This window comes from Trematomus bernacchii, unplaced genomic scaffold (genome assembly GCF_902827165.1).
Source record: "Trematomus bernacchii unplaced genomic scaffold, fTreBer1.1, whole genome shotgun sequence".
Classification (NCBI taxonomy): domain Eukaryota; kingdom Metazoa; phylum Chordata; class Actinopteri; order Perciformes; family Nototheniidae; genus Trematomus; species Trematomus bernacchii.
In genome coordinates, this window is record NW_022987869.1 from 4,413,799 (window position 1) to 4,429,668 (window position 15,870).

General features: G+C 41.9%; 1 protein-coding gene across 1 annotated transcript; it reads left to right on the top strand.

Moving 5' to 3' along the window:
* Positions 1-11,925: 11,925 nt before the first annotated feature.
* On the top strand, positions 11,926-15,870 carry hoxb6a (homeobox B6a). Its single transcript, XM_034113568.1, is given in 3 exon segments — positions 11,926-12,275; positions 12,277-12,685; positions 14,685-15,870. Coding segments are annotated over 3 exon segments (840 nt in total). The 5' UTR covers positions 11,926-12,125; the 3' UTR covers positions 14,966-15,870.

Here is a 15,870-nt window from a genome sequence, read left to right on the forward strand (position 1 = left end):
TTGGTTCTGCATTAGGACTGCCAAACTGTAACACCTCGTATTAATTAACCTTTTGGGTTTGAATGTTATTGAAATACATTAAAAAAACACTTTTCTAACCTGGACACATTGTTTTATTCATAGCAAGACCAATAAAGCAGCCTGTACACAACATACACATCCAACACAGACGGTTTAAGAAAAGGAACCAAGGAATAAGAACATCCTATAGATTCTGCTGCAAGCTTCAGAAGAGCAGAAGAAGAAGAAAATGGCGGCGGGGAGAATGTGGAAAGAGAAAGAGCAGGTCCCCTCTAACAGCAGTCCGTGAAGAAATGCAATAAATTCTTTGTTGTTTTATGAAAATTTACAACTTTGTGATACAAGTTTATGAGTGGCCGCGCGCAGGGATTGGCCGACGGGCTGGTCATGTGGACGCGCTTAACGTGAACATGAACTTTTTATGATTTCCCAAGTGGCTATATTGCTGCTGCTGCTGCACTCCGCTCCGGCCCGAGCAGCCCGCCGCTCCTCCCTCGCGCTGCCCGGGGCTTGGCGCGCGGAGCACCGGGCGGAGGAACCGAGCGCCCGGCTCTAATTAAACGGACGAGTTAATGAGAATATTGTGACTGAGGAAACCCGGCGTGAGGAGACGTTGACAACAACCCGCCCCCTACCCCCCCCCCACTCCTCCTCCTCCCGCTGATCTTCCTCCTCTGCTATGGCTCCGTCTGTGCTGCTGTCTGCTGGAAACCGGTGGACCGAGATCGGAAGAGCCGCGACTAAAACCCGGGAGAACCATCCTGGAGATGCCTTCGGTATTTTTTAGTTCTCATTTTATTCTGACACATTATTTCATTTGATGGTGATGGTGATGATGGGGAGTGATGAAGATGGGTTTCGACGGATGGGTGACAACAGGGAGCGCACCCCCCCTCCAATTCCATACGCCTTCCTCATCCTCACCTCCTCCCCTCCATCCAATTATCATCCATCCATCCATCCGGTCTGCACACGGTCTCGTGCCATACCGGGGTGCCGGGCTTGCCTTGCACGCGGGACGCCGGAATCAGCTGCAGGTGTGCGGGGCTCGTGACGGATGATCAACAAACGGTAAGAGGCGTTCAATCATGCGCGTTCCTTCTCCTGCAGCTTTGCATTGTTTAAGGAGCAAAACAAGTCGGAGTGCGTGATTGTGCAGCTCCCGGTTTACACATTAACCGTAGAAATTAGGTGTTAGCATACTTTTGCATCTCAGATGGAAGTGTTCCCTGGCTGGGTGAGCCTTCGTGGTGAACTATCCAGATGAATTGGCTCTGTAGGTTGTGGGATTAGCAGCGGAAGAGACATCCACCAGGTTCAACTCTGCTGCTTGGTCTATTTGCCCCCGAGCCGTGCACCGTGAGGAGGAGGAGGTCATGTTTCCGAGATGAGGCATTGCTGTGAGGGCAGGTGTGCCTGATGTGTCAAATCATTTTTATATGACCTATTTGGTTTTATTTTGAAAGAACAGACCTTTATTTTGTGCTTCATGCTCAGTGTATCTTATGGCTTTAGCAGGTAACTGACAGCCCCTCCATCTGCATCCCTATGGCCTTTTATTGTGTTACTTTTAATTGTTTTACTTCCAGATCTGAGTGGAAGAGCTTCCAGGTTTCAGCTAGCTGACAGCCTGTGTGTGTGTTTGGTGTGTAGGTGTGTATTTGGTGTGTGTGTGTGTGTGTGTGTGTGTGTGTGTGTGTGTGTGTGTGTGTGTGTGTGTGTGTGTGTGTGTGTGTGTGTGTGTGTGTGTGTGTGTGTGTGTGCGCGTGCGCGCAGACACAGGAATGTTTTTTCTGTCTCAGTCTGTCCGGCCCACTTTTATGACTTTGTTTCCCTTCTCATTTCCTCCCTGCGGCGGCCGGGCTGTTTTGGGATTTTTTTTGTCAGGACACCGCCCAACACGCCCCCCACTCACAAACACACATCTGCAGCTATGTCTGTGTGTGTGCTTCTGTGTGTGTCTGTCTGGTTTCTCTGTGGTCTACAATTTGTTGCTGTATCAAATATCAAACAGGGAATTCCTTCATCCTTCCTCCCATACACGAGTAGTTATTTCTCCTCTGATGTGTTACCCCTCTCACTCTTAAAATGGAATTATTCATATCTCTTGTCAGCTGCATGTCAGTTTATTTTGTTACTGGTGCTTAATACGAATCTTCCAATTCACGGAGTTAACTTAGGCTACATTGTAACAACCACAAGCTAATAAATGACCCTTCAAACAAATGTGTAATTTTTGTTATTACTTTTTTTTAAATCATTTATACAATACTCAGCAGTCACTCGTTTAACTTTTTTAAATAAATAATTTCCTTTAATATTAAATAATATTTGAGGAAGTTATCTGTGGCTACTTGTTTTTAAAAGGGGTGCACAATTGCGCAATTGTGAAGCGGACATAGACGGTAAACAAGATGATGTGTTCTGTATCTATTTGCAAAGGCATTCACAGAAACATTCTTCGACATTTCTACAAAAGGATCATGTCAGTGTAACATTGTATGGCTCTGGAAACCTCAGATGTTGTGGCTGATTCACTGATCTGAGACATCGCTGGCTAGGAAAGTATCTTTATACATTTGAGAGAAAAACAGCCAATCATTTATTCAACCAATACACACAAAACCACATCATCAGCTGTTTTTATATTAAAAAACCAAACAGGTAACCATTTTAGTGAAAGATACAGTCTGGTGCCGGACTGGTTCAGCATCAATATAGAAACAAAATGTCCAAAAACGGAACATTTCCAACAATATCCAAGCATATTATTAGCGTTTTCACATGTTTCATTTAGGATTAGAAAGCAATGTGCTGCAACCTTTTCATCAGACAAACGTCAACATTGGACAATCTGCAGACTTCTGATCAGTGACAACTTCATTTAACGGCCAATGCAACATATCCAGCATACAAATAAGATACTGTCATATGAATATACACTAGGCTTTAATCAATCCCTTAATTAGTTCCTGCACTTTATGTTCACCACACATCCCTTCCTTTATTATCAGTTCAAACACGCTCTGTTCAATATGTAAACGAGCTGAGTGACGGCGGGGATTAATGCGCTTCATATTCATATTATCATGACCATATGTATTGATATACATTTTTATATTTTATTATTTTTGAATTGTTATAATTATATTCAATATAAATATTACATTTCCAAACATGAATTTCTAAGCAGTGTTCTCCTTTCAGAAGATGTCCTCGGTCTATAACCGGAGTGAACCGGAAACATGTGAAGTTGAGAGACACGTCATTCATGGTAGTTTTTCTTTATAATACTGCAAATTATGAAATTAAAACAGCTATACATTAAAATATACAAAACTGTAATAACTGATTATATAATTGATCATTATTAACAACATTTTCAGTATTGCCTGGTTGCAACACAAGCGATGATTCCGTCTCATTTGAGGCTGCCAGCAGAGGCATGTCAAGTTTTATATTTAAAAGCATGGATTTTACAAATATTTTTATTTTAGATACGTACATTTATATTCTGCAGCTTGCAATACAAGGCAGACTATTTATTTGTCATTTAAATGGCATATTTTGCACCAGAATGAGCATAAGTTCTGGCGAGCTGTTCTGTTGTCTCCTTGCAATGACGTGATCAATGTGCACATTTTATACTGACACTTTAGCTCTCTGCATTTCAATTACATTTTGAAAAACTGCATCTTGCACACTTTTATAATGTTCATGGTATCCTTTGTTTACATATTTAGTTTGAGTAAATACGTTGCTTTATTACAGTGTATTTTAACGTGTTTTCTATATGATGTTGTTTATTCTAAATACTGTCTAATGTTGATATGTATTTACTGTTTCTGTTTATTACATTTGACTATATTTTACAATATGTTTTACCAACATGCCGTTTTTACAAAACAAGTTCCCAATTTAGGGTCATAAAAATACATCTAATCTAATATGATATTCAAATTCACATTTATTTAGAAGATAGACTAAAACAATGTCAGTTATTTAAAATGTGATATTTGAATAGATTATATAAACTATGAAGTATCATGGGCTGCTTTTGTGTTTAGACTGAGGAGAAAATATATAATCTTTCATTTGTATCTTATCTTACTCTTCTTAACATGTATATCACTTAATGATTGCTGCATTTGAATTGCACGTGCACCATTCTCATTGCACTGTTTTTTTGTTCCTTTTCTGTGTTATTGCATTGTTGGAGGAGGCTGATCTTCAGATCCTCATTGCCAAATGCTATGTGACAATACAGCCTTTGTATCCTTGAATCCATGCTGTACTGTGCAGCACGCTCCTGCAAAACGCTCTGGTGCCATCTAGCGTCATGGGGACGACAGTGCCAAACATTCCCAAAGACGCACAGAAACACACTCTTCCTCCAGTGTGTGTGTGTGATCCTCTCACACTCCGCTTCCTGGCGGCAGAGCTGAATGTGTTTGTGTCGCCGTTAAAGGTGTTATGTGCTGTTGGCTACGTGTGTGTGGTCTGCAGTGTGTGAGCTGTTGACACACTGATGATGTGCGAGCGACTTCACGTTTTTTGTCCTCTTTTGAATGAAACCAGAGCAGGGAGCGCGCGCATGTGCGCGCACTTTTCTTTCTTTTGATGTGATTGCAGCGAGAAAGATTTGTGGTATGGGGGGAGAGGGGGGGGCCGGGGGGCTGCTCCAGGCCTGGTTGCTGTTACACTGGTGAATGAGGCGTGGAGGAATACATGCGCGCAAGAACACACACATAGCGCGATCCGCCCGAGGAAACAGAATGCTGGGATGTAGAGTTTGTGCTGATTGGTCAGGGTCGATGTTTGGATGAACAAAGGCGAAGAAGGCTGTGTGTGTGTGTGTGTGTGTGTGTGTGTGTGTGTGTGTGTGTGTGTGTGTGTGTGTGTGTGTGTGTGTGTGTGTGTGTGTGTGTGTGTGTGTGTGTGTTTGAAAGAAATGCAAGCCTTACGATATGGTTTGGGGATTTTATTTTTAAAGAAAGATGCACCATGTTCTGAAAATATTATTACAATGTTGTCAACAGTGTTATTTTTCTTTCTAGCTACACAAATACATTCACATATTTGCAATATCCAGACAGTTTCACACACAGTACAATACAGTATAGAAACGTATGTGTGTGGTGTGTTTGTTTGTGTTTGTTTGTTAACTCGTCCTTGCTCTGTGATTTCATCGTCTATTGGCTCTTCATCTAGAGATCTGATGGGCGACCTTCCAAATATATGTACCATGGTGTGTGTGTGTGTGTGTGTGTGTGTGTGTGTGTGTGTGTGTGTGTGATCATTTGCAGGGGCAAGCAGTAATCCAGTGTTGCATTTGATTTATGATTCCAGCATCATCTGACTTTAATCCAGCTATCAAAATCAACTTTAGTGCAATAAATCACCCCCCCCCCCCCTTCCCCCAAACTCGACATCCAAACCCCCGATTGATTTTTCTGTGTGTTCAGATTATCAGGACGGTAAAGATGAAAGGGAAATATGATTATTTAGCTGCTTAGATATACCCCTCAAGTGCCCCGGAGAAATCAATACCAAATACATTCTATAAATTACATATTGATCTGTGTTGGAAGAAGTTTTGAGTTCATTAATTAAAAGAAAAAGTAAATATATAATGACTTTGTTAAGTCCTGATTGAACATGTTACTTTAGCAATAGTATAAAAAAAATGTAGTATTAAAGTATTACATTTAGTAACTTAAACTTAAATGTACATTGAATTACGTAACTTGAGGAAATATAACACAGTTTACATAAATAGTAACAGCAGAATACTACCACTAATGATGATACAATTAAATTATCACAATTTCGAAGTGCAATAAAAATGTAATGTTCATGTTTTAGAAGCTAAAATGAAATCATGATGTGTGTGATAACGTGCACCTGCATGCGCGTGTCCGCTCCTTCCTTATTTACCAGAGAAAAACAAAAAGCCCTCCCCGTGATGCTGCATTCATTCCACCGTTAATCTTTAACTTGTCCCGAGGCCCTGTGGTGGCCGAGGGCTCGCGGCCACCGGAAACACTTCGGTGATCTGACCCAGAGCACGAGCTCACGGTGCCGTGAAGGACAGGCTCGCGCTAGCTATAACCGATGAATAGATTAAAACAAAAAAAGCACTGGGGAGGCAGTTTCTCTCAGTTTGTTATTAACTGGTGGAGGACACACACAAACACACACACACACACACACACACACACACACACACACACACACACACACACACACACACACACACACACACTGAGCTGTTGTGTAATCCTCTACATTTCGAGATACGTAAGTGAAAATATTGGAGTTAGGGTCAAATGTTCTCTTTTCCATATTGATATTCAACAATCTAATGATACCAACCTTTCCCTGTTATACATTTTCAGACCTATATCATTTTGAAATGGAATGTATTATACTTCTTGAAACCGTTTTAAAAGATTCACCAGTTGCAAATAAATAAATACAGACATAATATATATATATGATATATGGATTAAAATGTAAGGCATGTCAGAAATATGCTTTTAGAAACAAATATGCAATATTTTCTGCAATATCCTAATACATCCTGTCAGCCGCGGCGAGGGATTATCAAAACACATTCAAAATACATATTTATATAGTTTATTAAAGCTTGTTAATAATCATTTACTATATATATTTATAATTGTTATTTATTAAGCGATACTTTATTGTTTATTTTTTGATGCTATTAGTTATATCACTGTTATGTTTGCTACTGTATGTTTTGGTTTTTCGGTGCGTATAGAGGAAGGTTGTAAAAATGGACAGCACGCGCACTTCTGTATTTTGCACTGAATGGATTATAAAGCTGCTGTGTTGTTGTTGAAAAAGGAAAATAAAATACAAATAAAACCATCTGATGTTGAAGTTTATCTCTGCAGGCTTGAAACCAAATTGTGGGAGAAACAGGAGAAAAGACAATCAAATAAATGGAGAATGTTCAATTTCATAGACAGTTAATTATATCTCACCATGCTTTTTACTGAGTGCGGTGTGTGATCGTTACGGGGCTGAACTGAACCACAGATGAACTGTACACAGCTCTGTGTGTGTGTGTGTGTGTGTGTGTGTGTGTGTGTGTGTGTGTGTGTGTGTGTGTGTGTGTGTGTGTGTGTGTGTGTGTGTGTGTGTGTGTGTGTGTGTGTGTGTGTGTGTGTGTGTGTGTGTGTGTGTGTGTGCAGCATGTGTTCATCTGCTGTTTGCTGCGGGCCTGTTTTTCACTTGGTCGCCATTCCTCGGACTTTACAAGGAGTCATAAACGGTCATAAAGCCATAAAAGCCCCTAGGACACACACACACACACACACACACACACACACACACACACACACACACAGAGGGAGTCATAAAGCTATAAAGCCGCATTCTGACTGCTCAGCTTTAATTGTGGATGATCTCTGAAGTTGCTCAGATTCCTGGAGTTCTTCAGCAGCTCTCTCTGTTTACACTCAGCTCCATCAGCTACACCGTCTGATTTACTGCGCACCGTGCGCGCGGAGCCCCCAAACGCGTGCCCGTTATTAGGCTGGTGTGAAACCATGCACTGCCGTGCGCATTATCGCCCTGTCGAGGTTAACCACCGTATACAGTTATACGAATGATGGCCATAATAGTATTTGCTGTTATTATTAATATATAATAATTGTAATATGTATTATTATATTTGTAGAGGACTCTAAGGACATAATCCACCGTTGTCTGGTTAAACACTAGCAATAAACTTGTATGCCTTTCCTGTGCTGTTTTACCTTCATGCTATTAGTGTGTTACTGGAAACATACAATGTTGAGAGTAACTGTTTCCAATGTTTGTTTCTGGTTGCGTTTTAATCAGTGTTAATAAACGACACACAGTTTGTGTAGTCAACATACAAAAGTGGCTTGTCTCTATTTTTTCTACAAATTATTATTATTATTAATTGTATCCATGTTATTGAAGTAATAGGTCAACAATAATAATAGAAGTAATTCATATTTGTTTATAAAAATATGATTTAGTTTATAGCCTAATTAAGTATGATTATAAATAATTGTATAATTACAATTTGAATAAAATAAATAGGCTCTTAATAATTACATTTCTGTTAGCCCATTATTAATATCATTATATCGATCTCAGTCCTATAAAGCAACATGTTCGTCGACTTGCTTCATAATGGTCGTTACAAACGTACGCTTTTCCGAAAAAGGCCATAAAACAAGGGTAAGAAAGGGCCAACTGTAAAGCGACATGTACCTTCTGTTGTCATTGAGGCCTACGGCGAGCGGTGGGAAAAGGGACGAAAAGCAGAGCGCATTGACAGTAATGCGTCAGAGAAGGTGACTCTGTCCTTTTGAGTTGGACACGTCTGTCTGTCTGTCTGTCTTTCATCCACTATCTTTCCCTCTGTCTCACCGCCCCATCGGACGGGATGTTTGGGACACAGCGTCCAGTCTCAGACCCCGAGTCCGCCCTCCTTTCCGCCGTCCGCTCCTCCTGACTGCAACACACCTGCACACCTGGGCGTGCGCGCGCACACACACACACACACGCACGCACACACACACACACACACACACACACACACACACACACACACACACACACACACACACACACACACACACACACACACATGTGTATGAGACCATAGGAGGTTAATGTTAGATTTTGCTATAAAAAAATAAAGGAAAACAAACATAAAAGGTGAAAGTACAAATATGCACATTGTAATACAATATTAGCAAGTAAATTACAGTTTATAAAGTTGTGTATTAGTTTTAATAAAGTATCAGTGCTAAGCTAAACACACAGCTATTTTGTGTGCATATTTCAGGACAGTCACATGATACAGTAACAGATATTTGCACACGTTAACCTTCAAGCTGTGTTGAATGAAGTCACATGAGCCTTTAACTGAGTTTAGCACTATGATTATTGAGCGTTTATAAGTCTGTTAAACTGACATTAGCTATTAAAATATTTTATTATAGAGCTTACCCTATTTCTATATATCACAACTTCAGTAATGTAGGCCAATCACATTTTTTTTTTTTAAATGCTCATGTTGTTAAGTTTTATGCTATAGGCTTTGGAAGAAAATAAAAACTCATAAATGTGCCATAGTGCCAAATCTTTTCAAAATGTTAATATCTCATAAGTGTAATTAATGTATTTTTTTTAATAACATTTAATCTGCTTGCCTAAGACATCATTTTGCACGTTATTGATTTTTTTTTTATTTGTCTGAAAACAGCATAATTAACATACTTATGAAGTGTTTTCAAACTTCATAATGCACCATTTGTTCGAAGCACTGAGGCCTGCCATTAATCTGCAGTGTGATAGGAAAGCACCACATTAAAACCACTTTTTATCAGCATGTCAATCCAGTTTTAGCTCAGTTCTTCCCGTGCCACACACTCAGCTAAATATGAACATGTCAGAAATCATATTTACTTTACAGCTACCACTAAATACGTTTTTTCCTACTCTCATGTCAAAGCCACAATTACTTTAAACCTGATCTAATGCATACTGGCTGTGTATGTAATGATAGTATTACCGTCCTGTGAGTCCCAGGCTGGAGAGATGCCTGTCCTGCCCCGACTGTGCTCATTAATGATTAAACCACAGGCAGCTCCAACACAATGCTGCTGCTTCCCGTTCCCACAAAGTGGAGAGGAAGCGGAGCGTCCTGCCAGGGAGAGAGCAGAGGGGGGAGAGGGGGAGAGAGAGAGGTCAAAATGAAAGTTAGGAACAGAGATTCACCAACTGATCCTCCACAGAAAGCGAGAGTGGAGAATTAAACTCTGAACGGTTATAAGAGATGCAGGAATGGACGGGGGTGGGAGCAGGAGTAAAAATAGAGTCTTTGTTTCTGTTTGTCAGAGGACTGTCTGCAGTGTGGCCGTGCAGACAAGTCAGAGCCTGTGAGGGAAGCACAGAGACACACACACAGGCAGATTTATTTATGGCTGCGGTTATTTTACGACCTCAGTGACACATATTCCGTTTGTAAGTGAGAATTAAAAGCAGGCCGGCTTTGCTTTTCTTTTTATTTATTAGCTTGCTAAGCTTTGCTTTCTTCCCCCTTTTGAATGAGAGGTAGAAAAATGATAAATGTGGGAAAACTTATATGGTTTGCTACAATGATGACCTAATAACATATGGATAACAGCTGATAAGAATGTAGCTGCAAGAAAGAGAAATATCTCAGGATGGAATAGAAACAATATTTGTTGTTTAAAAATATTAACAATATATGTATATTAAAGGTTTTGCATGGATCAATTGATAACAACAAAAATAGTGCTCACAAATAATATAACTTTTTTTTTTCTGAAAGTTTTACATTTCTGTTCTACTAGTTGTAATAACCTAAACATAACAAATGTAGAAAATTGCACAATTAGCTTTATTTAAAAGACCTTTTTTTCGAGCTGTAGCTTTACATTAACATTGTGGCTAAATGCAGGCTATTTGTTTAAATATATCTTGAATGTAGATGACCCCTTGGAAAGAGTTTCAGGCGCGAGGCTCTAATCAGTGTCAGGAAAACGGGAGAAATTGGGAAACTCCGAGACTGTTTTCCTTCCTCTTCTCCTTTTACATTTCATCCTAATCAGTGTCACAGAAGTAGAAAATGATAATTCACTGCGCGCATTGATCAAACTCCTGCACACGCACACTCCAGTAATTTCCTACAGACACAGCCTGGAACTAACGGAGTGTGTTAGTATGTTATAATTAGTTGTAGTATATTCTTCCTACAGTAAAACACGGGCCTGTCATCCGGGTTATTTTACAACAATAAAACATTTACAGATATCAGATTATCTTCACAAAATGCCTTCCAAATTAGAAATAACTCGTCCAATTCCGAAAATAGTCGCGATAAAAGGCCTAATGCAAGGAGAGGACACACACACACACACACACACACACACACACACACACACACACACACACACACACACACACATTGCAATGGGGGTGCATACATCTACCAACCGACCCAAATATACCAATTACAAATGTACAAACACCTCAATTATAGACGTTGATAGCCCACATTTTATTGTAGGGTTCACACACAGCCACACACACACACACACACACACACACACACACACACACACACAAGACTGGTGCGCTTCTGGCTGGGATTTACGCGCTCCAAATTCATTTTAATACGCTCGGTGTTATGTGCAAAGCGCCGGGAATATGTTTTATTATTGGGTTGCCTCTGGTGGTGCAGCAGCAACCATCCCCTCAAGGAGGAGGGGGCGCGTGCGTGTGCATGAGTTGCTGTGTTTTATGGTTCCAACAACAGACGGAGGAGGACACACGGGGAGAGAAAGAATCAATTTTACGCGCGGAGGATTCCGGTGTTATTGCGCAATCTCACCGGGAACCGGAGGAAGATTGGAAAGAGAAATGCAATGAGAATTAGAAAGAGAGAGTCTGAGATTGTGGAAGGGAAATAGGAAAGGGGAGAGGTGGTGGTGGTGTGGGGGGGGGGGGGGGGGCGGTAGTACCAAGCCCCCCCCTCCCTATTCTTCCTCCTCGTCTTCCTCTAACGAATGCCAGGCACGGAAGCTTCCCATTGGTCAGTGAGAGGTCAGCTGGTCTCTGCCTCCCCCGGTATACCCCTCCTCACCCCATCCCGTCTTCTCCACACAAACACACACACACACACGGCCCCCCCCCCCCCCCCCCCTCTTTCTCTCTGTGTCCCACACTGGCACTCAGCCACCCAGATACCCCCCCGCCCCCCCCCCGTCTCCCCTCACCCTCACCCTCCTCACCCCACTCCTCCCAATCTGCGATAAACTAAGTGATAGCAGCAGCCCGTCGGACTGTGGGCTATAAAACACAACAAATCATAAAGTGCAGGCAGGGGAAGGCAGGAGGACGGGAGGGAGAACCGTTAGCCGTTAGCCGTTAGCCTCCTTCTACTCCTCCTTCTTCTTCTCTTCTTCTTCACCGTGTGAACGTTGTTGTTGTGTTTGTTCCGTTCCCTCTTATCCTCCCCTCTCCTCTTCTTCTCTCCTTTCTTCTTTTTCTTCTTCTTTATCCTCCCGATGAGTTCCTATTTTGTCAACTCCACTTTCCCGGTGACGTTACCGGGAACGGGTGCCGGCGGACAGTCGGCGGAGTCGTTCCTCGGTCAGATCCCGCTTTACTCGTCGGGATACGCCGCTGACCACCCGCTCCGGCACTACTCGGGGGCGGGCAGCCGTCACCGCCGCGCTGCCGTTGCGTACGGTGCGAGCGGCGGCTGTGCACCAGGACAAATCGTATCCGGCGTCCAGCTACTACCAGCAGGCGGCGAACGGAGGGGTACGGCGGGCACCGGGGTGCGCCAGGGTTGGTCTAGGGGGCGCAACAGGAGCCGGTGCATGCGACTACGCCACGGCAGCGGCGGCCGCGGCGGCTGCGGCTGTGGCGACGAGCTTTTACCGGGAAAAGGAGCACCAATGCAGCCTGGAGGAGCACCAGCTCGCCCTGAGCCAGGAAGGCATGCACCGTAAAGCGGAGTGCGCGGGTCTGAGTGGGAAAGGGATGTTCGGGGACCCGATGGACGACAAGCATTCATCCGCCCCCATTTATCCGTGGATGCAGCGGATGAACTCGTGTAACGGTGAGTCTTCTCCTTCCTTTCCTTGCATATTTTATGATCCCCCACATAAAACTGACGTTTGTTTCCTCTGCCAGCCGCGCTGCTGTCTTTCCTCTCTCCTCTTCCTCCTCCTCCTCCTCTCCCAGTAGCTGCTTTATGATCCCCGTTTGTTGGCCTGTCAGTCAGTCATGTGCTCGGTATTTTATTGTCCGTCATAAACCGGGTTTGTTTGGGTTGGAGCTCCTGTTACTGTATGTGACCCGCTGACCGGCTGCTACCGAGCAGAGGAAGACAGTCAGAGAGGAAGAGGCTGTCAGGGAGTGTTGTGGGAGAAACAATGAACAGATAGAGGGAGAGATAAAAAGCATGAGTCAGTGATCTATTTACTGTCTCTGTCTTTTTGTGTTTTATTTCCATAAAAACATTATTGTTTTTTCGGATTGGATTAAGAAACAAGCTTAAAATTAAATAATTATTATCACCTTCTTACCTTGTAATAGTATAACATTTCTCTTTTGCAAACTTTTACATATCCTGCTACGGATAAACGGAAACTATCTGAGTTCCTGCTCTCATGTTTTATCATCATTCCTCTTCTCTTATCCAACAGAGCATGTATTGTTGACCTTTTATCGTTGACAGTGTTTATTCATAACTTAACAGATGATGTAGGCCTATACTGGGTTAATAATCTGCCACTTTTGGAGTTAAAAGGAGGGTGCATGACCAGTTTAAAAACAGCCCGAAATAAGCATGTCCTGTTTTACACTGTAAATCAACTTTGAGTAGTAAGGGTCTCTGCAGCAAACCCGAGTGTCGTTCTTTGTGTAACAGAGAAACGCGGTGTGTTAGTGAGTAAAGGAGGATGATGGGGGGGCTTCTGTTGTACAGAACACTCCGAGGTAAAAGGGATGAGGTCTGCAGAAAAGATATATACGAAATACACATATAAGAAATACAGCTCGAGCTATGTGACAGTTAAATATGTAGCTGACAGCAGAGTGGCACAGAAACGCTGAGTGCCTCTCCATAACTTGGTTTGGAGAACTTATTATTTATGACTCTGTACATTCTGATATTTGCTGTGAGCATGGTGCCCCCCCCCCCCCCCCCCCCCCCCATCAATGCTCTGCTTCAGATCGATACAGAAACTGAAGCTGCTGAACTGACAACATGGCGATGTGTTTACCACCGGGGGCCAAAATACTGTTAGTGAAGATCAGAGGAGACTCAAGCCATGGAAGCTGATCTTCTCCAGGGGAAAACCCTCTGAAATATTACCCTTAGTGTTACTTTTCTCTATTATAATGAATATTATTGTTGTTGTAATTTGTGCTGGAAAACAGCAACAATGCGATTCTTTATTCACTGATCAATGCTGCTATTCACGGTATGACATTAAAATGTCATTTGTGGAAATGAAATAGCTCAAATACATTTGTTTGTTCTTTTTATGACTTATTTTGGTTCCACATGAAGTCAAAATCATAAAGCCAGCCATTATAAGGAGAATATAAGTTTCGGTTTCATAATGGATGGATTTATTTACATATATTATACATGAAATAAAGCAATTGCAGCGGGTTTGCAAGAATAAAATAGATATTTTTCTCTTTCTCTCATGTATAAATATGAACACCATATGACATGCATGCACTTCTCAAATATTTAGCTCACCATATCAGAATGTGTATGCACGTGTAATTGAAGGTATAATACACAACACGTATACACATAGGCTAAGTAAAAAGGATGGTCGAGTGCCTGAAAGACAGAAAGTAGGCTACATTTAACAAAAAGAAAAACTAAGCAGAATATCAATTCAGGTGGTATTTTTGGAGTGTGACAAAACCCTATGTTTAAAAATGTTACTGTTGGGTGGCGTGACTTATTTATTGAATATTTAAATATGCAGAACCTCCAACCTCCCGCCATTATAAGTTTTTTATATTTTTTTTATGGTTTCTGTGTTTTCTATAGTGACTTTGTTAAAATGTAACTTTGTGTGTTCCTCTCTCAGGGACCTTCGGCAGCCCCGGGAGGCGCGGGCGGCAGACGTACACGCGCTACCAGACGCTCGAGCTAGAGAAGGAGTTCCACTTCAACCGGTACCTCACGCGGCGGCGGCGGATTGAGATCGCGCACGCGCTCTGCCTCACGGAGCGGCAGATCAAGATCTGGTTCCAGAACCGGAGGATGAAGTGGAAGAAGGAAAACAAGCTGATGAACTCCTCTTCTTCCTCATCCTCCTCTTCCTCCACGGTGAACGGTGTGGAGGAAGAGGAGAAACGGACGGAGTGAAAAAAAAGACTGATGTAAAAAGAGTCAAAGACACTTGAAAAAAGGAAGATGGAGAAAAAGACATGGCGGTTAATCCCTTTCCGTTTTCGTCCAGACTTGTGTCTGCTGGAAACTCCTGGGAAAAGTATTTTAATTTAACTTTCTTTACCTGAGCAGTGGTTGAAACATTTACAGGACAGGAGGACGGGGAGAGGAATCCTTTTTTGGATCCCTCATGAAATGTTTCCAACTCTTTGTGTGGTCTCAACATTGGGAAATCATTCGTAAGAGACTCGTGAAGCAACCACGTGACTGTTGAAAACACATCTACAAACTAGAAATATAAAAAAGAGAAACACAAACTTAAAATGTGAGAGGGGGTGGTGTTGTATTTTGAAGTATACAGTAAATTAGTAACACGCCCCATGTTTTGTTGCATTCCGAGAACACCACCTCACTTCTTATTCTACCTAGTTTTTATTTTTTGTCAAATGTACTTCCTGTCTGTCAGGCACTTATTTTGAAGCTTAAGGACTCGACCATCCTTTTTTCTACTTATTTGTAAACGTGTTGTGTGTATTATACCTTCAATTAACGTGCGTACACACACGAGGCGGGAGGGAAAGCTATTTGAGGAGTGTATGTATGTCCTATGGTGTTCATATTTAAACTGTATAGAAATAAGAAAGGAAAAAATCATGTAAATGCGGGTCGGGGAGGTTGGGGTGGGGGGCTTATTCCACCTTTCTAGGTGTTTTCCAACATAGAGGGGGTGTTAACCTACTGATGTTTTTCTCCAAACTACCTAAAGACGTTCAGGAAAGCGTTATATATATTTTATGGATTTTTACATTGTTTATGTTAGTGTTTTTGTCCAGTAATTACGTATATACCTATGAGAAATGTTCAATAAAATGTTAAGTATG